This window comes from Eulemur rufifrons, chromosome 16 (genome assembly GCF_041146395.1).
Source record: "Eulemur rufifrons isolate Redbay chromosome 16, OSU_ERuf_1, whole genome shotgun sequence".
In the NCBI taxonomy this organism is placed as follows: domain Eukaryota; kingdom Metazoa; phylum Chordata; class Mammalia; order Primates; family Lemuridae; genus Eulemur; species Eulemur rufifrons.
The window spans coordinates 4,338,606-4,363,952 of record NC_090998.1 but is presented as its reverse complement, the minus strand read 5'-3'; the positions used below and the strand labels follow the sequence as shown (position 1 = coordinate 4,363,952).

Genomic DNA, 25,347 nt, shown 5'->3' with positions numbered 1-25,347 from the left:
AGGTACAACATACGTAAAGTTTTATGCACCAAAAAACAGTAGCAAGATCCATACAACAGAAACTTTTAGAAAAACAAAGAAAATTTGATCAAAATAGGACTTTAGAAGACTTTAACAGGTTTATCTCAGATATGACACATTAGTCAGGCAAAAGTACATGAAGGATATAAAGTATTTGAAACCACCAATGAGCAACTTTAAGAGATGAATATAGAATTTTGTGCCTTACAAATAGAGTATGCATTCTTCTCATAGAAGTTATGTAAAAATTGTTAATATTTTTGTCTGCAGAGGAAAGGGTAATAGTTCCAAAAAGCAAATACATTACCAGTATATTCTCTTACTATAGTACAATAAAACTAGAAACCAATAGTTTGTATATTTTAAAAACAATCTTCTAAATAATTCTCAGATGAATTAAAGCATAAAAAGCAACATTGTAGATTATTTAGCTTACATTCTGATTAAAAATTTAAAATATCAACAAAACTTGGAAGGTCATTGAGCACACGGGATGACCAGAAACATGAAATCTAATGGAATTACATTTGAGATCCTGCTCTGTGTCCAAAAAGCCAGTGGCCGAAGCACAAGGTGGAAGAGATATGATTCAGTCAAAAAACAATCACAGACATAAAATGTAGAGGTTTTAGTTGACAAATGGCTTTAGCATTCATCAGCTGTGGTGTGGCTGAAAAGTCAACGCGATTTCAGGCTGCATGAATAGATATGCAGCATCTAGAACAAGAGAGGCAAGAGCCAGCTCTAATCTGCACTGATCAGACTCGGACACTGGGCGTTTAGTTTGGAGCTTCATGGCTTGAGAAAGATAATTACAGCCCATTCAGGGAACAGGGGAGGGAATTGTAAGGGTCCTACCAAAAAACAACAAAAAGCAATCCATGTGAGACACAGCTGAAGGAAGCGACCTGCACCCAAGCATCTGCTTGCAGTCTTGGTCCTGTTCTCAAACATGTGAAGGGCTTTTATGCAGGTGAGGGGGAAGCTCATGGAAAGACAGATTTCTGCAAGCCAGAATATTCCAAATATGAAAGAATGGCTTAGAGAGACAGAAGGTTCCCTGTCACTGAAGGTCTGGGAACCTAGTTTGGGTAAATATTTAATGCAGCTATTGTGGCAAGAAGTTTAACACTGGAAAAATAGGTGGTTGGATCAGACAAACCTTCCAACCCTGAAATTGCTCAATTCCCATGGAATCTAGTGTTCCCGTAATATGGTCCATGAGCTTCTGAATTTGGTTCCCAAAGTTGTAAATTGAGTTTTCAGCATTAACATTTTGAGCACAGGCCCTGTGGGTAACATAAATATGTGCTGAGTGTTCATAACCTAGTTGCAACGACGTGAATCCAAACAAAACAGTTGTTCAGGGCCATTTAAGGTTAAATGTAAAATGGTCAAATGAAGACATGTGCTGTCATCAGCGTTCAGAGAAGGGGTCAGTGAGGGTTGGAACAGAAGGGAAAATCTTCACAGAGAAGACTTCAAAGTCGGTTTGTGTGCATTAGGCAATATGAGTGGTTTTAGCAATTGTAGCAACCAAATGTATATGATAGGCAAACATGATGAGTCGTCTCTTTCCTCTGATGGTGGAATATGGCGAGAGGTGCTGGAACGTGGCATGCCACACGTGCAGATGCTTTTAGAGTGTCCCTTGCCGCTGCTGCCCACACAGCCACCGCGGGGCTCCTGCAGACCAGGCTTGGAGCTCTGCACATCCCGCTCGCACACAGCCTGCGTCTCTAATCGATTGGTCCAACAGGAGTTTTTATTGACTGAGCTGTTTCTTCTTCATCTTCCTGGTTGCCTCTGAGCCTTTCCAAACCCAGCAGCCCTTTATCCTTGAAACCAAGACTGTCTTCCCCTTGGGGAGCAGTGCCCGTGATTATATAATAATTATAATAATAAATAATCCTGCACATGTATTCAGGGCTCTGTGATGAACACTTTTTCACACCCACTCTCTTGTTTGTTCATCATGACAATACCGTGAGGAACACAGAGCAGGTGCTACTGTGTGAGGGGTGCGAGGAGGCCAAAGCCCTTGCCCAAGGTCACACTGAGCAAGTGAGCTGGTTCCAGGATCAGGAGACTGGTCTTCTGATTGGTGAGCTGGTTTAGTGAGATGTGACTGGTGTGCACAGCACCGTAACGCTCCCCTTTCCTGGGACTGGTGTGTTCTGACCCAGACTCATCATAATGTCATCCAGGCCTGGAGAGTCTCCCCCTCCTCCTCCCCGGAGGCCAGCATCTCCAAAGACCTGGTTCTGTGTGTGAGCTTGGTTGGGCCCACTCAGGGCTCCTGTGCCGTAGACCTGCGCTGTGTGAGTGAGAACTGGGAGTAGGCACCTTTCAGAGGCTGTATCTGTCTTCCCTCCAGTTGTTTCTTAGTGGTTTACAAAATAACTTAATTCATGACTAGCAAACTGATATGTGCACATGAAAAACATAGAATGTATTAATTTAATCAAGTAAAACTTAGAGCAAAGTTAATATAATACATTTAATGATATTATAGAATTAATACTTTACATGGTTATTAGGCATGAATGGTAAATAATTTATATGAATGACTGTAATTAGTATTGCTATAGCAGAGCCAAATCGATTTTTAAGTTTCTCTCATCTTGCTTTATTAGTTCTCCAGTATTTGTATAGTTGGAATCACTGTCTAAAGTTTTCCTTGATACCATTTGCCGTGTAGCATCTGAGTTTTTTCAAACATGGGAAAATAATTCCAGACACCAAGAGAAAACCACCTTACTTTCTAAAAGTTCCTTCGAAGTGTACCTATTTCTGTCAAAGTGTACCTATTTTCTGCTCCTCTTCAACAGCATGGGCAGTTTTTCTTTACTTTCCCTCCAAGACTTTCTTTTAATCGTTAAGGGTTAGCTGAGAGCAAAAGTAACAGTCCCAAACATCTGTCATTCACCAAGATGAGATTTCTTACTCGTAGCCAAATAAATATTTGCTGGGCCAGCGATGCAGAACACATTCATAAAGACAGGACCACAGCTTGCAGAAGTCCTGCACTGTCATCTTTTGCTGAGCACACCTGGGGCCATTATTGTCAAGTTTCTGGTCTTGAGAGTAAAGCCAAGACCCTGGTGCTCTGTTACAAATGACCCCAACATGGAGTCTCACACCATTTACTTTGTCTGGGTCAGATTTGTGGGTGCTGTAGAACTGGAAGGACACCAGCCAAAATGGCTGCTTGTTCATTGCTCTCCTGTGCACATGGTCAAAGTGCTCCCCCAGCAGGTAGCGAGTGAGGCAGGGACAGCGGTTGGGCTGCAGCCAACCCTCCAATAGCAGGGAAGGTCTGGCCCTGGGTTGGAGTCCCAAGTGGACCTGGGAGGTAGAGGTTAGAATGGTGGAGGGCTCATAATGTAAATACATTCCCATCCTTTATGTTTTATTCAGAGATCTCCCCAATACTGCTTAGACCTGAGAACCAGGGCTATTACCTCAATTATTGAAGTCGCCTGAATAAAGGACAGGGTGGGTTTGCTATCATTTGCATTTAGAATGGCAGGAGCCAAAATTTGGGGAGGGGGGTTTGTGTTGCATATTCTAAACAGGTCTTGAGAGCCACATCAGCCTGTCACAGAGGCTGGAGTTCCTCTAACAGGAGGGGAGAGGACAGAGAGTGGGGACCAGCGAGAAGGATTTTCACTACGTTGTCAGAGAAAAGGTTTAAAAATGCAATTACCTGGAAATGTTAATGCTTAGTGTGATAACTTCCAGTTTCAGTTCAAATGCTAGCACCAGACCCCTCCTGTTTGAACTTGGAAGGGCGTTGGAAGGAAGATCTATTATAGGGAGGGAATGGGGAACAGAAAAGGGTCATCCCTGGGGATGGCCTACAAACCTTGTCCCCATAGCTGTATTGGTCTTACTCTTTGTATAGGAACAGAGTTCCCAGGTACTCTCTTCCCGTCCTGTGGGCCTCTTCAGAGCGGGGGGAGGATGCTGAGAGGGAGAGTAGGGAGGAGGACATCCTGTCACGGCCATCCCCTGACCAGCCTCGCCCTGTCACACTGCCTGCCTGTGGCCCTGTGCCTGGGTGGCTTAGGCACTGAGACAGGTGTGGCCCTTTCCCTTGTGGGGGTTGGTAGCTGTCATTGTCATCGTCATGGAATCTCTTGAGAATCTTATAAGAAACACAGATCTTGCTTTGGATTTGGCATCTGAAAGAAAAAAATTTCAAAATAAAAAATAATTTTTTTAAAACAAGGAAACACACGTCCCGCAGACCCCAACACAGGGTGTGTGGGAGAGTCCTCTGACAGCGCAGCGTCAGAGTGCTGCTGTAGGCAGGCAGAGCAAAAGTGTCCGGACAGGGACAAGATAAACCTGTGCAATGCAACTTCCTACGGTCTGCATGCACTGGGGCCCGGGGGTACAGACAGCTTCTCTGGTGGAGGCCGGGCGTGGAAATAAAACAGAGCGAAGGCGGATGGGCCCAGGGAAGCCTCGCCCAGGTGCGTGTGGGCCATCGGGGAGCCATGGCTGGAGGAGGGGAGTCGAGGCCGCAGGAAACCTACCGGCAGCCGGGCAGGTCCCACTGGACCTCTGTGGCCTGCATCCCTGCTGGGTCGGCTGCCCCAGAGGGGCTCATCCTGAAGCCATGGCCGAGCTGCCCCCGTGGGCCTCCCCTGCCCGCAGCTCCAGAGTGGGTGCTGGTGTCTGAGCTCCAGGAGCAGCCACTGTGGAATAGGGGAACCTCAGTGCAGACCCCAACGTACTCTCCTTTTGCCGCCGCTGTAGGAAAATTGCTGCTTATGATGAAGAAATCCAGCATCTGTATGAGGAGATGGAGCAACAGATCAAAAGCGAGAAGGAGCAGTTTCTCCTGAAGGTGGGTGAGCACTGCCGGGCTTGGCTCCAGGGACAGCGACGTGTCTGCTCTCACCACCTCCCCCGCTCACGGAGGGTCACATGCCCCCACCGTGGCACTCCTGAGTCCCTCTCTCTGCTTTATTTGTTTTTCCTGGCATTTGTCACCTTCACACATGACATGTAATATCCTTGTTTGTTTTCATTGATTCTTATCTGTCTCCTTGTCCTAGTACACAAGCTCCGCAAGATCAGGGTCTTTATCTTCTACTTACTAAGGTGTCTGCAGCACCTGGACTATGCCTGGAATATCACAGGTGCCCGACAAATATTGTTGAGTCCAGGAATGAATGAACAAGGGAATGGCTGAATGACAGGATGAAGGTGCACGCTTTCCCTGTGAAGTTGGAACTGGCACTGGCCGGTCCCCAGAGCTATAGAGCAGGCCACCCACATGCACCAAGCCCTGCCGTCTGTCTTGGGAGGTCAGGACTGACAGACTCTTGTCGTTGCCAAGCTAAGCAGGACCCTTTTTGGAACATGTTCATAAAAAGAAAAAAAAAAAAAAAAAAAAAGCTCCAGGGACCTCTAGTACCCATTTTTGGACTCTCACTTGGTGGGCTCTTGGCAGAAAAGCCTTTGATCTTGGCCGGCGGCTTCCTCGGCCTCAGTGCTACGCCTGGGCTGTTGTCACACCCTTCCCTTGAACCACATTTTAATTTTATGCTGCTTCGGATTTCCCACACCGCTGCTCCAGGTATTGTGACAGACGTCGTTCAGAGAGGGATTCAGAACCCTTCTCAGAAAAAATGCAGTAATGTCTCCAGCTGGGGCCCTCTGGAGGCCTGTGGGCGTTTCCGGACCTCCCGTGCTTGTGTGCGGCCTTAGGGCATCCCGGCGCCCCCCGGCCTCATAGCTGCGTGAGCACACGGCACACAGACGGCAGGCACACACTGCTCACCGGCAGACCCGAAAACAGTGTCCGAGAACAGCCGCTTTCCCCGGCCATAGGACAGCCACCCCCTTGATCCCAAGGAGCATCCTGCAGAGAGAGAGGCCAGCTCTGTGGGGCGTTTGGCCCCTTCTGCCTGGGCCGTGACTGCAGGTCAAAGGTCTTAGCTAAAGAAGAGGCATGATTCCAGAAGCAAAAGGTAGGGCAGAGCCAAGGTGGGAGTGGGCAGAGGTCAGAGGAAAAACTTCAAGGACAAATCAGCGTCACCGCAGGTGACCCAGGCCCCCTATCCCCTTCTGCTGCCCCTCCTTCTCCACGCCAGATGCCTCTGAAGCTCACTGCTTAGATTTTGCCTTCTGCATGAACAGGGAAACTGCTAAGTGTCTTTGGCAGCGCTATTAAGCCTGGAGATACACGGGCTTTTGCCTGGAGACGGAGTGAGGGTAGCAGGGTTACAGTTTATGACATCATGGAAAAGGCCGCACCCTCTGGCGAGGGTTTGGATCCGGCTCGACGCTTAGCAGTTTGGCCAGGAGGGAAGCACGTCGTCACTTGGCCCTCGCGGACCCCGCCATGCTCTGTCCTGGCAGGGGCAGTGAAACGCCCCACTGGCCACCTCGGGGATGGCAGCATCCGCGTGGGGATTCTGGAGCCGCTTCCGTTCCCAGCGGTGTTCACGGCCCCGCTCGGTGAGCAGCTCAGTTGAAGGAGGCAGATTCCTGGCACTGATTCTCTGGAAACCAACGTCGGGAGCAGGAGCTGACTGGCTGGGCCCTACCTCTGCCACTCATGTGGTTAAGATGAGGACAATCACAGGCTCTCCCTTGCTGCTTCTCCCATTTACCTGCCTGAAAACGGGCGGAGGAACCAGGTAGTGTCTCTAGAGGAAGCTCAGAAACATCCTGAGCCTCTGAACAGAGCTGTCCAAAGGCCTCTGACCCGAGCGCAGCCACGATGCTCCCCTGTGCTGCTGACACTGTCATGCCCAACCTTCCAGCCCTTTCCTGCAGCGCCCCTGGCTGTTGTCCTCGGGAAGGAGTCATTCGGTATCACAGAGAAGCCTGGGGGGGGCTCCAGGTGTGAGTCATTAATATCTGGGGTTATGATGGTTTCCTCTCTTCCTGCACATGCTATACCTCCTTTGTGCCTACTGCTGGTGGCATAGGTATTTTTGTTTCTATTCTGTGGACGAAGAAACAGCGATCCAGAAGAATGAAGCAAGTTAGATGGGGGATGCGGGCTAGAACCCAAGTCTCGCGCTGCCCAGCTCAGGGCCCTTAAGCAGACCTGAGTCTGCTGAGCGCGCCAGACACCCTCAGCCCACACGCTTTCCTCTTCATCCCACAGCCAGGTCCCTTCGCACCTGCGTCCATGGGGCTCGGTGCGTCTGCATGGAGGAGCCAGTCTAGGGTGGGAGGAGGGGTATGAAGGGTGGGGGTAGAGGCACAGTAAGGACCAGGGTCTGGGAAACCTCGGGCACCGTGGGAAAAAAATGAACACTTGGATCCTCAAGAGGAAGGAGCAGCCCCCCTGCGTTTCCAGAGTGAGGCCAGTCCTCCACCTTCCCCGCCCACCCCCAATTTACAGATGAGGAGACCGAGGCCTGAGATTCGAACTCAGGCCCCTGTTCTCCCTGCTCAGTCCTCCACCACTGGCTGACACTGCCTCTGTTCCTGGTGGGGTGGGGGTGGGGGTGCACAGTCAGCAACATGGTCACACGCGGCGGGAGTTCACATCGTGCTCACTGAGCACCGACACTCATTGGTCCTCCCCAGCTGGGCAGGCAGCTCCCTGGAGCCCCGGGACGTTGTGGGAAGAGCCCTGATGGGCCCTGCTGTTGAGTAGGTTCAGGGTGGGAAAAACTATAACCCAGGTGTGCTACATTTGGGTCCCGTGTGTCCCTCTTTCCCGCTTGGCAGGACACGGAGAGGTTTCGGGCCCGCAGTCAGGAGCTGGAACAGAAGCTGTCATCTAAGGAGCAGGAGCTGGAGCAGCTCACCCAGAAGCAGAAAAGGGTATGTTGTTGCCAGTGTCCCCGCGCAGCTGGCTCCTCACTCCATTCTGTTCTCTGGCTCTTGCCCACTTTCCCTGCCATTCACTTACGGACTTTCTTTTTTCATCTGAGAGGAACCATTTAGCTGTACAAAAGATAGAATTAAAAATCACAGGTGATCCTAAGATAAAGCCTTTACTTCTCCAGTGCCAGGTGTTTAACTTGGAAAAGTTGCCAAGCATTCTCCCCACGAGGTCTCTGCAAACATTTTCATATAGTTGTACCCAAGAGCCACCAAAACGCCAAAACTTGAATTTATTTCCTGCCTCCTGTATAAGAAAGGAGGAAAATGCTGGGGTACAAGGGCCATTGTCTAGCACTGATATTTGGGGGTTGCTGCAGGCAAGTTTCTTCCCTCCAGGATGGCCACGGATACCTCCAGCTGGAAAAGCCCCTTCAAAGGTCAGCCTGTCCCTCCCCTGTCGGCACAGTGCCTGGGCGAGGTTCATCGGCCTCCTTGGTGACTGTTCCCGTAACCCTGCAGGAAGCACACAGACCCGAGACAGGCCACTCTGATGTACCTGAGCCTCCAGGAGGCAGCTGGGCGGTGTGCTCTCAGGGCAGTGTCTCTGTGGCTGGGGACGCCTGGCTAATGTCCCCAGAAAGATTGATTATCCGGGCAAACCTCATATCAGCAGCCTCCTCTTCATAGCAAGGGCTCATGGAGGAGAGAGGCCCAGGTGCCACTGGCCTCCAAGTTCCTTTTACCTGGCACTGGAAGGAGCCCAGGCCTGGATAGACTCAGACGCACTACGTCTGTTTGAACAGAGAGGGCTATTTTTAGGAACACATCAAAATGTGCTTGAAGACACCCCTGCTGAGGTCAGAGACTGTTCCGCTGCTGCTGCCACCCCGGCTGGGGATGTGGGTCTCTTTCCTTCTGCAGCAGGATGACGTCCATGCCGGGCACTGCAGCTGCCTCTCCGCTCCCCATCCTGGTCGCACCTTGCTACCCCTATGCTCTCCCTCACTGTCCTGCATCAAGTTCTTGCCGCTCAGATTTGTCCCTCAGTGAACGCCCGCCACTCAATTTAATGACTGCATGCTGCCGGTCCCTCTTGAGAATCACATGAACTCCCCCATTGTTGCTTCTTCCTCCCCTTACTGGCCACATTCATTAGGCTAAATTTATTCTGATATATGTACTTTGAGGGTTGGAAGCTCTGCAAAGCATAATCACCAGCCAAGAAAAGCTGAAGTTATAAAAATGCAGGTTTTTAGTTGCTTTAGGGACATAGAAGGGGTCCATGTTCTGTTTGACCTGTTTTAGTTATTCTGTAAGAATTTCCATGGTTTCTGCCAACCCTAAAATGCTTCTCTAGATTAAAGGCATTGGACTTATTTAGCAGAGAGTATAAAAGGGAATAAATACCGGGAAGGATGCTTTCATGAAAAATGCCACTTAGCTGTTCCCCATCTCCATCAAGGACCAAGGGAAAAAACTGGCTTCAAGGGCAACAGGATAGATTTAGGTTAGGTCTCAAGACTATTCTGACGTGGAGATGGGAGACACAGATGGACTGTGGAATTTCCCTTGCTAGTGGTCTTGGTGAACGGGCAGCTCCCTCTGGACTGTTTAGTGTTCCTACGTGGAAACAGGGAGAGAGGAGATGTGCTCTGAAAGCCCCTCCCTGCCTGCAGAAGTGTGTAAGTGTGAATTAAGGAGCAGGAAAATGCTGATTTCGGCTTGAGGGCGGTAAGGGGTAGCAGTGACAGTTCCTGCCCTCTAGGCAGGGACAGCACGGTGCAGCCAGGAGCCAGCCTGGTGGTGGTGGCTGGTCCTCATTCCCCTCTGCTCCCCTTTCTTCTCAGCTGGAAGGCCAGTGCACAGCCCTGCACAGTGACAAGCATGAAACCAAGGCTGAGAACACCAAGCTGAAACTCACTAACCAGGAGCTCGCCCGCGAGCTGGAGCGGACGTCGCGGGAGCTGCGGGAGGCTCAGGAGCAGCTGGACAGCCTCCAGCAGGAGGCCTGCAGACTCCACCAGGAGAAGGAGACGTGAGTCCGGCCTCTGTCCTCTGCTGCTGTCCTCCAGCCCATCCCCACTGGAGGCATGTTCCCTCCCCTCTCAGGGACCCTGACCTTGCCTGTAAAATGGGATTTGGGTTCACTGCTCCCTGAGACCACTTCTAACCCTCTTCCGGGGGCCTGGTGCTATTAAGCAGACCAGTACTCTGCCAAGCATTGTCTGAGAGTAGCAGGAAATGTACAACCCTGTTCTTGGAAAATTTATTATGTGACTAGAAGGGCGTGTTATTCCACCAAGTGTGAGGCAGCCTGCAAGCAGATGCTGCGTGAGCAGACAGACTCTGAGTGACTGTCATGGGAGGCCAAGGTGGGCTAGAGGGAAGCAGGAGGGCTTCAGAGACCAGCATGTAATCTGATGGGGCGTGGGGCAGTGCCCTGGAATCTTTTCTGCAGCTGTGCCCATGTTTTTCACCAGTGTGCCTCAGATTAGACTGTGTGTGCCCAGTGGGGGGACCCCACATCCCACGGGACCTGCCTCCCCAGTGAACTGCCTTTGGTGTCCAGCCCCAAGCCCGGCGCACTGGGCAGAGGCTCGCCGGGGGAAGGATCCAGACTGGGTCTGGACCTTAAGCTGGAGGAGTCACTGAGGAATCAGTCGTTTATCTTGTCTTAGGCATCTTGGGTTTTGAGAACAAACACACCCTGAGGCTCGTGGCAGAATCTCACTTATTTATTTGTTTACTCATTTATCCGCATGTTCATTGACTTACTCATTTGGCAAACACTTATTGAAAATTTTTTTGTGCTACGTACTGTGTTGGGCATTCAAAGTATCTCACTTATGTCAGTAATTCAACATCATCTCATGTGACCTTTAAGGCATCCTGATACGGCACGTACTGTTACTATCAACGCTGAGTCACTCATGAGGAAACGGAGGTTCAGAGGTTTAAGTAACTGTCCCAAAAGGCCAGGTGCTGGGCACATCTTGCTGGCTCCATCCAGAGAATAACGAGCTAGTCAGAAGATGTTTTCCCAGCAGCAGGACTGGCCAGAACTCACTCACTCACTCATTCATTCTGCAAAAGGTAACTGTGTGTCCGGTCCCGAAAGGTGCCGGGCAGTGCTGCATGTCTGACTTCGGGGAAAGGGGCAGTGCTACTCACCAGCGCGATGTTGACAGATGTTAGCTCCCCTTGTTCAAAAGTGAAAGCCTAGCCGGCTCTGTCTGGTCACTGGACAGACTTTGGTCATGGGCCTAACTAACTAAACCTGTTCTGCCCGTCTGGCTCGCGTGCTGTTCAGGACTGATCGCCTGGTATGGAAGGGAGGGAATGTGTTTGGATTGGGAATTTTACCCTGGTAAGATATCTCCAGTTTAAAAAAAAAAAGTCTCCCAAGTAGCTGACTTAAAACAATTCCTGGACCACCAGTTGTGGAAGGAAGGACAGTGTATTTCATCGTAAACAAGCAAAATCAGTTCCTCTTCGCTGAGAACAGGTCAACAAGGTGTCAGCATTTAACTTTACAGACAGAATTAAAGATTCAGGCTCTTAAAATTCAATCAAGTTCTAAAAGCAATAAACATCTGAAGGCACTAGCATTAGAACAGCAAATGGAAATAAACACCCAGTGCTGGAGTGTCACATCACAGCGTGAGGATTCAAAGCGTTCTGAAGTCTTATCTTAATTAACCAAGCCAGAGACACAATCTCTGGAGGGTGGGAACTGAAAAACAGGGAAGGAAGGCGGGTTGGGAGGAAGAGAGAATATGACTGCAGAGCCTTCCTGGCTTGCTGTGGGACGCTTGCAGGAGCTTGCAGGATAGCGGCCGGCCAGAGAGCGCGTGCTGCCCAGCGAGGCCAGGAGGGAAATGCAACAGGAGCCTCAGCCTGTTCTCTGTAGAAGGGAATCGCTGACCAACACACTGAGAGGACCTTAATGCTCTGATCTACCTCCCTCATTTTGTACATGAACAAACTGAAGCTCAGAGAGGTGTGGCAAACAGCCCAAAGCCACACAGCTAGTTAGAGACAGAAAACAGGGATGAAGCCTAGTTCTGATTTTCCTGTGCTTCCCTGGCAATGCCTCACTCCACTGTGCTGCTCCAGAGCAGCTGGGAGGGGAAAGGGTGCATCTGGGAGATAAACAGACTGAGTCATTTATCAGCAAGAATTCTGAACGGGCAAAATTAATTTTTCTGTTCTTTGACGATGCACAAGGTAGGAGAACTAGATTTTAAAATGAGATGAAGAAAGAACTATCAATCAAGGAGATAACACAAAGATAAAAGTCAGTTGAGAAGCAGTACTTCTCTGTTTATTTTTAAATTAACTTTTATTTTGAGTAGGTAGAGATGACAAGGCACAAAATTCGAAAGGGACAAAAGGATAGATACTCAAAAAGTGGTCTGCCTCCCCAGCCTTTTCCCAGTCTCATCACCCAGAAGCCACCAGTCACGGTTTCTTGCAGATCCTTCCAGAATATGCCGTGTATATGCAAGCACATGCACACATGCACACACACACTCATACAAGCACACAGGCACGTAGACACACATGCACACACACTCACATACAAGCACACAGACACACACATGCACACACACTCACATACAACAAGCACACAGGCACATAGACACACACATACACACATACTCATACAAGCACACAGGCACATAGACACACGCATGCACACACACTATTTTCCTTGATAAAGCAGTAGCATACTAAGCATGCTGTTCTGCATTTCCTCGCATTTCTCACTTGACAATATATTAATGTCTTGCAGAGTGCTCCATAACTCATCCCTCTCCTAAAATCAAAGCCAACAGCAGTTCCCTAAAGGTAACCATAAACCCCTCACCAATTGCCACTCCAGGAAAACAGCAGGTTCTTTCCCTTTTGGTTTATATATTACTCATGTGTAGACTTGTAGAACCTCTAGGTTAGAAGGACTTTAGAGGACATTTAGTCAAATATCCAAGTGTTGTTTTTTCAGAAATGCCTTTCTCTTTGTTGACATAAAAATATATATCTCAATGTATATGCGTATGTGTGTATATATGTATATACAAATGTCCAAATAGATGTATGTTCACTGGACAAATAGACATAGTGCACATATTTGCATGTATCTGTGATACATACGGGGGGGTGTGTGTGTGTGTGTGTGTGTAGCTCCAACAGTCAGCTGTGTAGGCAAGGCCAGAGGGGACCTAGGATGTAGGGACTGGCTGCTCAGTGACACTGTGTGAGAACCTGGACCACAGGCCCCCAGCGAATGATTTTCCTTGGTAGAGGGAAATCTGTGCACTCTTGGCCCCCAGAGAGAAGTGAGATGCAGGGTGGGGTGGGCAGTCTGAGGCACGGCGCAGGGGACCTCCTGCTCCCAGGGCCGGAGCTGGGAGCGGCAGCCCTGCTCACGTAGCGCTCATCAGAGTAGAGTCTTAGACAGGGGCTTGGGGACCCAGTTTGGATAATGGGAAATACGTTGTTTTCCCTCAAGTTGAAATTAAATATAATTGGTAATAAAATGTTAAGAATTTGCAGCTCTGCAGGAGCCAGAGAAGTTTTGTTGCTTAATTAGGATTGTCTGAGGTGAACTTAGCATTTGATTCAGCCTGTTATTGCCATAAATTGACTTTACAATTATTCTATGAAGAGGGGAAAAAAGAAACACAGATACCATTTAAGGAATCAGGTTATTAGGAGCTTGGCAGGAGAGTCCCATGGACCCAGCATGCTGGTGCTGTTTTGGACAGCTCGGTGATGATGTCACTGGAGTGGCAGAGGGGTGGCTGCCCTTGCCCAGCCTGGGGTGTGCACAGCCAGGCAGCCCCGACAGCCTGTGGAAAATGATGCATTGATCAGGCTGCAAGATGCTCTCTGCACTAAAATCTACGCTGTGGTTTGGAAATGTGGAACTATGGACCCTTTACAGCAAGATCCAAGGGCGATTTTGAAATTTCTAAAGCATGGTGTGGCGCACAGAGGGAAAGACCAAGACAGAATTGTGAAGTTAAGCAAGTTTCCCAGTATCACTCAATTCTGCTTTATTTGTTTTCCTTGCATTTCTTTTCTGAGTGGTGCTGAAGACCTTCTCGACACATGCCTGCCTGCCTGCCTCCCCTCCTCCCTGCCTCCCCTCCTCCCTGCCTCCCTCCCTGCCTCCCTTTCTCCCTGCTTCCCTTCTCCTCACCTCTTTTACTCCCCCTCTCTTTTCTTTCTTCCTGCCACTGTTTGCTGACTGCACCTCTGTGCCAGGCACTATGTTGAGGACATAGCTGTAAAGAAACCAGGTACAACCCTGCGCCCCATCTGAGTTGCCCCCAGTCACCCTGTGCCACCACCTCTCTGCTTCTCTCTCCCCTTCCTCAAAACTCCTGATATGATTGACATGTTCACACCCTGATGTAAACGGCTGTTTCGAATCGATCCATCCTATCTCTGCATTACAGCCAGAGAGGAGGAGAAATACTAAGTCAAAGAAGTGAATGCCCAACAGTGGAAATTCCAGATGTCTGGAAATAGATTGGGGACTTCAGGGGGAAGGTGGGAAAGGGGAAATGATTCTTCCTGTGGGCGGGGGGGGGGGCGTAATGCAGGTTCTGTTCTCCCCCTCCAAGATCTGGCTGGAGAAAAATATCGATGCTAATTCCCTGAAGTCTGGGCAGGGCAGGATGGTTTGGAGGCTGGGAAAACAGTACAGCTCTCATCCAGCCGTATTCACAGGTGCCGCGGGAAGTGGCTGTAGCTTGAGCAGGGTTTGGGGGCAGGAGGTATAGATGAGGACCCTGGCTGGGTCACAGGTTGTCTGTGTGACCTGGGAAGACTTGTGGAACTTCTTTGGCTCCAGGGTCTACAACACGGGGATAATTTCACCTCTCGGGTAGGGTGTCTGCGATGACGGAAATAACGGCTGTAAGCACCTGCGCCCGGCAGGGGCTCTCTGGAGGAAGGCCACGTTCCTCCATTCCCTTCCGTCCCCTCGTGGGCCTCGCCTGCTGGCCTCCAGCGTGAGCGTCCCGGGCGTCCAGCCTCAGCACTGCGCCCATGCTGGGTGGCTGACCACACGCTTGCCTCCTCCCCAGGGAAGTGTACCGCGTGACGGAGAGCCTCCAGCGGGAGAAGGCCGGGCTCCTGAAGCAGCTGGACTTCCTAAGGTGCGTTGGACACTGGGGACACTGCCTCCCGGGAGCCTCGGGTTGGAAGGGCGAGTCCCAGAGCGTTGCCCACGCGCTGCTGCTGGGAAGCGTAGCTGCTGAGAGGGCCTTTATCCCCTGGTCCTCTCGGAGTGTGTGGGCCATGGAGTACCCACTCTGTTCTGGTCATTCACACACACGCCCACCTCCCTCTCCATTTCTCTTCACGGGGGCTGTGTGTCTCCAACGCAAGCAGGAGGAAAGTGCAGTTATTGGGCATCTAGTCTAGGCCGGACATGTCGTCTCTTTCATCTTCAACAAAACTGTTAGTAAGAAGGGCAGTTGTTCATACAGGGACGGACTGATCAGGAAGTTGACACTGGAGAAATGAGGTGATTTACCACACGTGACGCAGCCGCTCACTGGCGGAGCCGGAGTTGAAACTCGCATCTGGCTAACTCTTTCCACTTGGCCACATTCTGCTCATGTTTGTTGAGTGAGCAGAGGAATCACAGACAGAGTGCCAAGAATGGGGTTTGTTCAGCTTTCTAAAACTCACTGCAACAAATTCAAAGTGAGCTGGCCTGGAATGTGCCCAAGAAAACAAACCTGTGTGGGGAAAGGTGGCGTTTTCAATTTTGCCTGTGAAGCGTCTAAGAGCCTGTGCCTGCTGCCTGCTCAGCACCTCTCGGGGAACGGGGACGAAACAGAAGGCCTGTGGGTGCTGATTTCTAAAGGACAAGTGGTTTTGAATCACTTCCCAGGTGCCTTGTGAGGTTTTTTGTTTTTGTTTTTGTGAAAGCAGGGTAAGGGCACTGTGTCTGGCATCTCAGATGCTACCAGATTGAAAAGTACTCAACCCGAGTGCGTTTCCCACCAACCAAACTCCATCTACGGTGCGGTCAGGCCTCCGGAGGCAGGCGAGGTGCCGGGCTTCTTAGACAGCCCAGCTCTAATCCACTGGAGAGGAGGTCTTGATTCGTAGGAAGGCTTTAGTCAAAGGAAGAGAACAAGATGTACAAGGACAAGTTTTTCAGTCTTTTCCTTCTTTTGTTCTATTGTATTTAGAAAAAAATAAAAGGGCAGATTCAGGAGACTGAGCAGGGGAGAATGACCAGGCAGCTTTCTGCGAATACTCACTGGTCTCTTTAATGGAGACCAGCATCTGTGCAGAATCACGTGCCTACAGCCCTTCTGTGCCATCCATCGTGGGGTTACCAAGCTAAGCCCCTCCAGCTGACGAAAGCCGGGAGGTGGAGGGAGGCCCCAGGGCAGACCTTCCCTCCACGGCGAAACCACCAGCAATCAAGGGGGAGATGATGCGGGGTGGGCTGGGGAGGGTGGCAGGAATGTGGAGGGAGGAGTGGGGGAGGGTGGTGGGATCAGAACAGTGGCTGGGATGTGACCTGGGGACGAAGGCTGCCTTCCTAGTGCAAACAGAGGCAAACAGAAGCAATCTTAGGACACTCAGTTAGGAATGTGCGCTTTGAGCTGGACGTGGTTCGAGCCCCAGCACTGCCCCTCATTAGCTTATGCGACCTTGGGCAGTTGACCTAACCAGTTCAAGTCCTCATTTTCTCATGCCCAGCTCACAGGCTTCTGTTGAGAATTAGATGACATATGTGAATGGGAATGGCAGGGCAGTGGCATGAACCGAAGCAGATGCATTAAAGAGGATGACAGCATGTCTTTAAACACCGGAGCTGGCCACACAAAGCAGGACGCAGCACAGCGTGCCCTCCAATCAAGGTGGGACTTCCCAGGGCTCTCAAAGTCCTCACCCAGGTGCCAGGCTGTTAACTCACTGCCCACGCAAAGTGAGGGTGCGTCTGGCATGAGAAGCTCTCTTTGCCATTCTCAGGGCTTAGAAAACACCCTTCACATCCCTCCTGACTCGCCTGCAGGCCCTGGCTGTGTGCCGGCCTGCTTGCCACATGCAGGTGACTGAAAACAACCCTGCACGTTCCTGGTGTTTCTGCAAGACTGGGGGAGCTGGAGGCCAGGTGCCAGGTTGTTAGCCCTCAGGCCTGCAGTCTGTTCCTGTAGTGCACAACACGCTCAGCAGGGTGCCTGGCACTCAGTAAGTACCACGTCTGTGTCCCCCACTTCCCCTTCAAAAGTGTGGGTTCGTTCAGAGGCCCTGCCCAGAAGATTCATAGCGTCAACGCTGCAAAGCACTTGGAGGCCAGCGGGCCCGCCCTCTCCACCTCTTGTGTGAGCGGGTGACACTCCCAGCCCTTCACCTCAAGTGTGTTCTGCAGCCACACTGCGTCCCGGTCACTCACTTCTCCAGTCTGCTCCTTCTCTGGAAGCAAGAGGGGGTGGGAGCTCCTTCTAGAATACAAGCTGGGAATGGTGCAGAGGGGGTGGCCTCTGCCAGGAGCACAGGGAGGTCATCGCCACAGCAGAGAAGGCAGAGATGTGGGCACAGACGGGCACAGGAGGAAGCTCCCGTGAGTGGCCCCGGCTGTCTCTGAGACAGGCCAAGCACGAGGAAGGGAAAGGCGGGCTCTGCGCCCGCATCTCTGCCTGCTTCCTCGGGGGCTGTGCCAGCGTTGCTCTCTCTCCTCCTCTGTCAGTTTTGTCTCTTTTGGAGGGACCTACAGCTGTACCCTAACATTCCTTGTCTGACATCTCTGGTCCTCACCTCCTTTCCATCCACTTTGCAATTCTACAGTCCCTTTGCAGCAAAAACGCTTCAAAAGGGTTGTTCACACTCACTGTCTCCACTCCATTTCTTCACATGCTCAACCCTCCAGCCAGGCTTTTTTCTCCACTGTTCCCTGGAAACAGTTCTTGTCCAGGCTGCCGGTGACTTCCATGTTGGTAAAAATATTGGTGAAGTCTTGGGGCCCCGCCCTTGTCCCCAGCTGTGTATTCTGGGTACTTTGAAGACTGGACTCAGGTCTTGGCACCCCTCCACCATCCACCCCGAGCCCCTTGGATTCGTATTTCATTTGGAGTAAAAATCTAAGTTTGTACGGTGGCCCACAAGGGTGTGAAGGGTTAGGTCCTCACCCTCCCCCCAGTTTTTCTCTGACCTCATCCCTGCTCTCCCTTCGAGCACGAGCACTCTTCTGCCTCCTTTGCCTCTCATGCACGCCAGGTGAGTCCCAACTCAAGGATTTTCCCTTGCCGTCTCCTCTACCTGAAATGCTCCCCCAACACCTGGCCAGCTCCTCCCTCTCCAGGTCCGCTCAGATGCTGCCTGAGCAGCAGGGCCCTCTCAGCCACTCTGCTGGAAACAGCCCTGGGCCCTCTGGCTCTCCTCATTCCACTTTCCTGCTTTATTTTCTCAGCCATAATTATCCCCCCACTAACAGGCAAGTTCCCTGAGGCAAAGACTTTTTGTTCTGCTCATCGGTGTGACCTTGACAGCTAGAACACTAGAACAGTGCCTGGTCACAGTGGGAGGGAGGAAGAGGGAGCTCAACAGCAAGTTCACAGCAGAGCAGGAATTCCCAGCCGCCCCCTGGAGTAGGTGCCCCTAGTGAGAGGAGAGGCCATGCGTGATCCTGAAGGGCTGCGGGAGTCAGTGGGGGCTTCAGTCTGTCCCCAGCCTCTGAGCTGATTTACACACAAGCTACCCTCTGCCCTTAGTCACATCCCTAAGGAAAGAAATTCACACACTCCCTGGGCTTTCCACACCAGGCCTTTCCCTGCACCCATCGGACTAGCAAGTCGGGGGCTACTGGCTGTGTCCACTGCAAACCCGTGTTTGAATAGATTCCCCCTTGTCATCCACAGGGAAAGGAACAAGCACCTTCGGGACGAACGGGACATGTGTTTTCAGGTAATTGGCTGGTTCTCCCTTTCCTGGGGACGGGGAGGAGGGGGAAGACAAGGACTGTGGTCCAGGGGGCAGCCAGATGCATGCTGGGACTGGCCAAAGAATGTCCTAACACTTGGGATCAGTTTGGGCAGGACGATGGCATAAGGGTTTTTTTTTTTTTTTTTTTTTTGCAAATAATAAAAACCCAGGGTGGCCTCTGGGGTAACAGTGTGTTAATTTTCCATGAAGTAACATACTTTCCTCTTGGCACAACAAGACTTAAATATTTGGGAGGGTCACACGTTTCTTGGATGCGGAAATGATAGTTCTATCCATGAGATGGCGCAGTTGAAATGCCATTATCACGTTTAAACCCAAGTGCTCACAGTTTTCTTCTTCATTTAAATTGCTATCTCTTGACAATTTTGCATTTTTACACTGTCATAGAACAGATTAAAAATGTGTATTTCACTATTTACGTAGTTGATGTTATGAACAATTTTTTTCTACGCTGTAGGGAGCCCTAGTCTTCCAGACCTGAGCACCGTGTCTACGTACTTTCCAAATAGCATGAAATCCTGCAGTTAAAGGTCCTCACTGGGGGCCACATGAAACAAAACCTGGGATTCCACACTCCCCTACTCGCCTGCCCTTTTAGACAAGCCAGTGGTGCTCGGAAGGGAAGAGAAGTGGAGGCAGGATTACTGGATGCAACTTCCTAATTGTCAGGATTATCACGCCGTGAATTTCATGTGTGTCCCTGGGCAAGTCATTAGCCACCTGGACCAAGACCCCAGCTGTCACATGAGGAAAGGGAATTCCTAACTCTCTCTCTCTCTCTCTCTCACACACACACACACACACACACGTTATAGGGATTTTTGAGAAAAATTCCTGGAAAGCGGGTTATGTGCGCGGAACCCTTAGCTGAACAGTGATCTAAACATGGTCACAGAAGGGAGCTGGTTTGCCCTGAATTCGGTCCAACCTGGTTTATAACTGCAAAGCCCCGAGGGACCCTGTTACGCCAGCATCTCTTTCATATTCCCGCCTGGCAGCAAGCCTCTCTGCCACCCACCCATGTGTGCTATTAGAGCAAGACTTAAGCCTACACATGTTTGTTTGATGATGATAATGGTTATAATTATTTTAGAAGTAACACTGAATTTATTTTAAAACTCCCAACCAAATGTCACCCTAATCCCTTCACCTTGCCTCCCTTCACCTGCCAAACTCATGCTGCTTTGAAAGGAGGATGGAATTAAGAGCTCCAATGAGGAATCAAAGGAAGAGGAATAAGATCATAATTAAAGATTAATTTGAGTCTTTGCAGCCATACCTTCGGGGCTCTGGGAGCGCTGCAGCTCCTCCTCCTCTCGTCAGGGATCACTGGGAGTCAAGGGGTGGCTGATTAGTGAGAGATTCTTCCTGTGATCTGACTCCCTCTCATCTCCTAGAAAATACCTGTTAGGGAACACTGGCAAAGGGGGTGGTAAGTCCCCGAGCCCCAAGTTCTCTGATACAGATGTGTGAGCAATTTATCTATGCGCAGGCTACTTTGACAAGAGTTCCGAAATGCCTTGTGCTAGCTCAGCTCAGGAAAGGCACTGGGCGCTTGATCCTCTGGGGTGGCCCCTATCTCATTAGATCTGGGGCTTTGGCAATACAGAGGTATCACAGCCCCACAGAAGAGTGTGCATTAAAGATGCACAGACGTTTTATATGTCTGTAAATGTTTTTCCTATGTGGTAAGCATTTATCTCTTCTTCTTTATCCCCTTGCAAATTACCAGTGCTCCTATAGAGAAAAACATGGTGGAGCCCGGCACTGAACTGGGTGCTCATTTGATCACATTATTGGAAAGGAGAGGGGGCTTCTGGTGAGGGAAGATGGCAAAAGGGAAGTCGGTGAAGGCTGGCAGGTGAAGGCTGGCAGAATACTGTTGCCTACCTCAAAGTGTGGTTTACAGCCTGACCTATGAGGTGGGAACAACGAGCCCTCCTCTGCTCAAACGAGAGAGCGAATCAGCAGGCATGGATCTGAGGGCATTTTGTGTTTCCACAGAAAGATACGGCAGCCAAGGCAAACACAGCTGCTTCCAAGGCAAGCTGGAAAAGGAGATCTGGCTCTGTGATAGGCAAATATGTGGACGGCAGAGGGATTCTTAGAAGGTGAGTCCTCATCCACTTGTCCATGCATTCATGCGTCTCACGCGTGTTGGCTGGCTCAGTCAGTGTGTGCTGGTGGGGAAGCTGAGGTCAGTTGCACTCACTCCCCTTGAGTCTTGGAGGACTTGCCCCTCCTTGTTCTGATGTCCAAGCCAGAGGGGGACTGTGCAGAGCGAACCCAAGGATGGCCACTGTCTTCTGAGGCCACCTCCCCCTTGTGTGTGTCTGCAGAGAGGGACTACAGAGAGGTGCTGTGGGTCAGCAGAGGAGAGAGAGGAGGAGGAGCAGGGGTGGGGGGACAGAGAGGTGGAGGGCATGGCTGGGTGATGCTCTGTTGTCTGCAGAGCAGAATGGATGCACTTGGTTTCATAGGACCGTGACCGTATTGGCTACGAAGGCTAATTAAAGTGTCAAATGAAATCTCCAGTGATCGAACTCCTTTGACAGACAAGACTGGGGCCTGTGCTTGACAGATCGTTTCAATGATTCATATTTAATTAACTGAAAGATAACGTGTTTTGTTCCTGCTGGACAGCACATGATTGAGTTTGCATACCCAAAGGGTTGGCTCAGAGACAAGACCGTCCCCTGCCCCTCTTCATTTTGCTCCATTCACATAGACGGCCACCGAGAGAGACCCCTCAGTGCTAGGTTTGGGGAGAAAGTGTGTAAATTTGGTCACGAGGAGATTCTGAAGACTGTAAGCATGAAGTCGAAAGATATGTGGAGGGAAAGAGACTCCAGGGATGCAGATCAGCTCGTCAGTGAAATCTCTGGGCCTGATCATCACGAATTCCTTTTCCAAATAGCTGAGTAATGAGATACAATTTGAGAGCCAAATTTCTGCAATAGCACTTGGCCTGTTGTTTCCACAGAACTGAATGTATTCACTGATTGATCGATTCAACAGGCATTTACTGATTAGCTACTCTGTGCCCGACATTCTTCTGGGTTCTGTGAAGCCTCCAAAGATAAGTTAGACATGGATCCTACCATTAATATCCATTATTATCTGGGGGATGGACACGCTTGAAGCTCTGATTTGAGTGGGGCAAAGGCAATATACATAACCTAAACATTTGTACCCCCGTAATATGCTGAAATAAAAAAAAATTTAGAAAAAGGAAATTTTAAGGAAAATTTAAAAAAATCCATTATTAAATGCTCACTTAATAAGTATTCATTGCGTGTCCACTGCGTGTGATGACTGTGCTGTGTGCTGGATATACAGTGGTGAGCAGCACGGACCCATCTCTGTGTCCTGGGGCTTATGGCTGAGCAGAGGAAGCAGACACTAGCTGAGGAATCCACACATTGGGAACCCTGGATTCCAATACCGACTTTGGCAAAAGTAGCTGCTCTCTACCGCCGGTGGGGAGCACTGGGTGGTAAAACCAAAAGTGAACTTAGTCGTGCTAAGCCGAAGGTCTTACAGGATGTCAGTAGTGCTTGAGAATTTCCCAAATAAAAAGCTTTTTCCAGGAAATGCTTCTTTTTAAGGCCTATTTAAGTGACCATTTCTTTTCTGGTTGCAAAGCCTTTGAAAAAACATGCTGCACATGTGTGTGGGCAACAATATTCATCCTTGTGGATGTAAGTGGATGGGAATGCTAATTGTGTTTCAAAACAGATAAGCAGTTAATAGACTCCATATGATACATAGGAAGTTTGTTGGAAAGAAGACATTCAGCTTTTTTAAAAAACTGAATTTTATAAGTCAAGAGAAAGATGCTTGAATTATTACAAATCCTTCCTTTTATATCAAGGGATCCAAACTAATTCACCATTTTTGTGAGCAAGCATTGTATCTTAATTTGTCTTTCTTAATCTTTATTTACAGAATTGCAGTTAACTTCAGAATGGTGATACATGCATTTTCTTTTCTTTTTCCTTCCTACTATTGGTTTTTAGGAGTAATGAATATTAGAAGCCAGGAGGCAAGAGTGTTCTCTGGTCTGCGTAGCCCTTCCCTTACTTCTTGCCTCCTTTGGCCCCATCGCTCACTGCTTCATCCCTGGTCCGTTTTCTTTTCCAGTCTTTGTATGTGTGTGTGTGTGTGTGTGTGTGTGTGTGTTTCAATTTGGACTTAAGGTCCTCCCTGTCACACTCCACCCGTCTAAGACAATTCTCCTCCTTAATTGCTCACAAAGACCGAAGAGGAACGCCATGCTGGGAGGATCTGAGAGGCCTCTGCTCTCATCACCTTCTGACAGTGCAGCCTGTGCATTGGGCCTCCCTCCAGCTGCCCGGTTCCCTCAGCCTCCCACAGCTTCTCCTGGCCCTTGGTGCTCAAATGCTTCTAGAAGCAAATACGCACTTAGGCCTCTGAGGCCACTAATTCCTCCCCGCTTTGCAGGGATGTGGCAAGAGAAGGGGAGGGGGGAGTGGTGGTTGGAGATGCGCTGCCAGCGTCTCTGACCTGGAGCCGGAGCCGGTTCTCAGGGGGACGGCTGCCTGTGAGCCTGCGGGTCTGCTGTGGGGGGCTGGGGGTGGGTCCTCCCAGAGCGACAGAGCCCCGCACACCACCGAGGGGCGTTTCGCGAGCACGTCTGTTTTTGTGCATTGTCTTATTTGTGAACAGACAGGGCAGCTGGGCCTCATTTCATGGCGAGACTGAAATAGCTGAGGTGTCTGTCTTACCTAAGGACGCACAGTTGCTGGGGGCTGGTGCCGGGAGCAGAGCCGCGGCCGCCTGCTCGTTATTGCAGGTGCTTTAGTTCCGAGTCTGCGCTGCTTGCCTCACCTTGACCTCTTCACAGCACTCCCGCAATTTAGGGAAGTGCATTTATTCGTGCCATTAGTGCTTTTGTCCCCACTAAACCAGGCATTCCACGAGGCCAGGGACTGTGTCCATCTGTTCATGATGTCCCCAGTGAATGGCTGGGCCTCCTCCTCATCGTCACTGTCACCCGCAGCGGCGGGCACTTGGCGCAAGCGTGTCGGATGAATGCGGGTCTGGTCGCTCTCCCCTTTCCTGGGCTCTCCCCTCCAAAGGCACGATGCTGTCCAGTGATCTGTTTGTCGTGGATAACTGTGACAAAGCCATCGGACAGCCTCCAGCTGCCATGCTGATAGATTTTACAATATTCTCCACCCCTCTTCTTTCTTCCCCACCCCCGTAGCCAGTCAGAGGAGGAGGAGGACGTGTTTGGCATTCCGAGGAGGAGAAGCTCCCTGGGCCTGAGTGGATATCCTCTGACGGAAGAGGAGCCAGGGACTGCCGAGCCAGGGGCTGGGGGCCCGCACCCCCGGGCACTCCGCAGAATCATCTCCATTGAAGAAGACCCCCTGCCCCAGCTCCTGGATGGTGGCTTCAAGCAGCCACTGAGCAAATGCCCAGAAGAGGAGGTGGTCTCCGACCAGAGGGCAGAAAGACACTTCCAGGAGGTCCCGCCCTCGAAACTCACCCCCGTGTCCCCCCGAGGGCAGCCCGTCGGGAAAGAAGCCCTATCTAAGGTAAGGACACAGCCCACATTGTTTTGTCGATGTCACTCCTGTGATTTGTCCCTTGCCTTTGAGCCCAGGAGCCCCAAGACGCAGCTCAGGAGGTCAGATGCTGCAGGTCTTGTGAGTCACCAGGCTCATGTCTTCCAAATACCACCCGCCTTTGCTTAGCTGAGTGTCATGCGGGAGACTCAGGGGTCCTGACAAATTCTCCTTATGACCTCTGGTGTTTGCCCCGCTCACTCCCCTGTGCTTCTCTCCTGATTCAGATTCCAAAGCATTGATTGAGCACCTACTTAACACAGACTCTGTGCTGGGCTCTTAGCATAAAATATCAGGTACTTTTAAGGTTGCCCCTTTGTAACTGCCTTCGGCAGGGCCAGTCCTGCTCTAAAAGCTGGCATGCCATCGTTTTCTCTTGGTTCTTAACCAGCTAATCACCTTCATTCCCAAACTCCCCACCTCCTCCTCCCTTCAGCATGGCCCTGCACCCCCCACCAGGTCTTTCTGCCAAATTCTGCCCTTGGCTCATAGTAATGATGCTGCCACCTCATGTGTGACCCAGGCCTTGGCATAGTGTCCTCGAGCCCCCATCCTCTGCTTAGTGCTCTCAAAAAGCTTCAGAATGTCCACGGCAATGTGACAGAGGCTGCTCCCTGCACGCTGTGGCAGCCACCGAGAACTGAGCCATTGCCACCTTGAACTTTACCCAGTGGCTGTATTAGTGTGTGTGCCAGTACCCGGACTTCGCGGTGCAGGTTACCATTCTTGGGCCAGGATTAAGAGTCATGTCTACATACCATTCCTTGGAAGGTCCCTAGGACAAGGGAAAGTGGGGAACTGGGTGGCACCAGTGTGGTGGGCCCTCCCTCCTCTGTGCCCTCCCACATCCCCTGCAGTGCACAGACCTGCACCTGCTGGCAGTGGGCACAGATGGGGTCTCACATACTCCAGGATGCTCCTCTAAAACGTGAACGCATCCAGAGGT

At 50.6% G+C, this 25,347-nt stretch overlaps 1 protein-coding gene across 1 annotated transcript in view; it reads left to right on the top strand.

The window, feature by feature from the left end:
- Positions 1-25,347, top strand: part of CRACR2A (calcium release activated channel regulator 2A) — a 69,438-nt gene that overhangs the window by 24,500 nt on the left and 19,591 nt on the right. Inside the window, exons 5-11 of the mRNA XM_069490425.1 lie at positions 4,789-4,879; positions 7,729-7,824; positions 9,675-9,862; positions 14,925-14,996; positions 18,723-18,768; positions 20,812-20,918; positions 24,038-24,371. Of these exons, the coding sequence (XP_069346526.1) occupies positions 4,789-4,879; positions 7,729-7,824; positions 9,675-9,862; positions 14,925-14,996; positions 18,723-18,768; positions 20,812-20,918; positions 24,038-24,371 (934 nt within the window). The remainder of the gene's footprint in view (positions 1-4,788; positions 4,880-7,728; positions 7,825-9,674; positions 9,863-14,924; positions 14,997-18,722; positions 18,769-20,811; positions 20,919-24,037; positions 24,372-25,347) is intronic.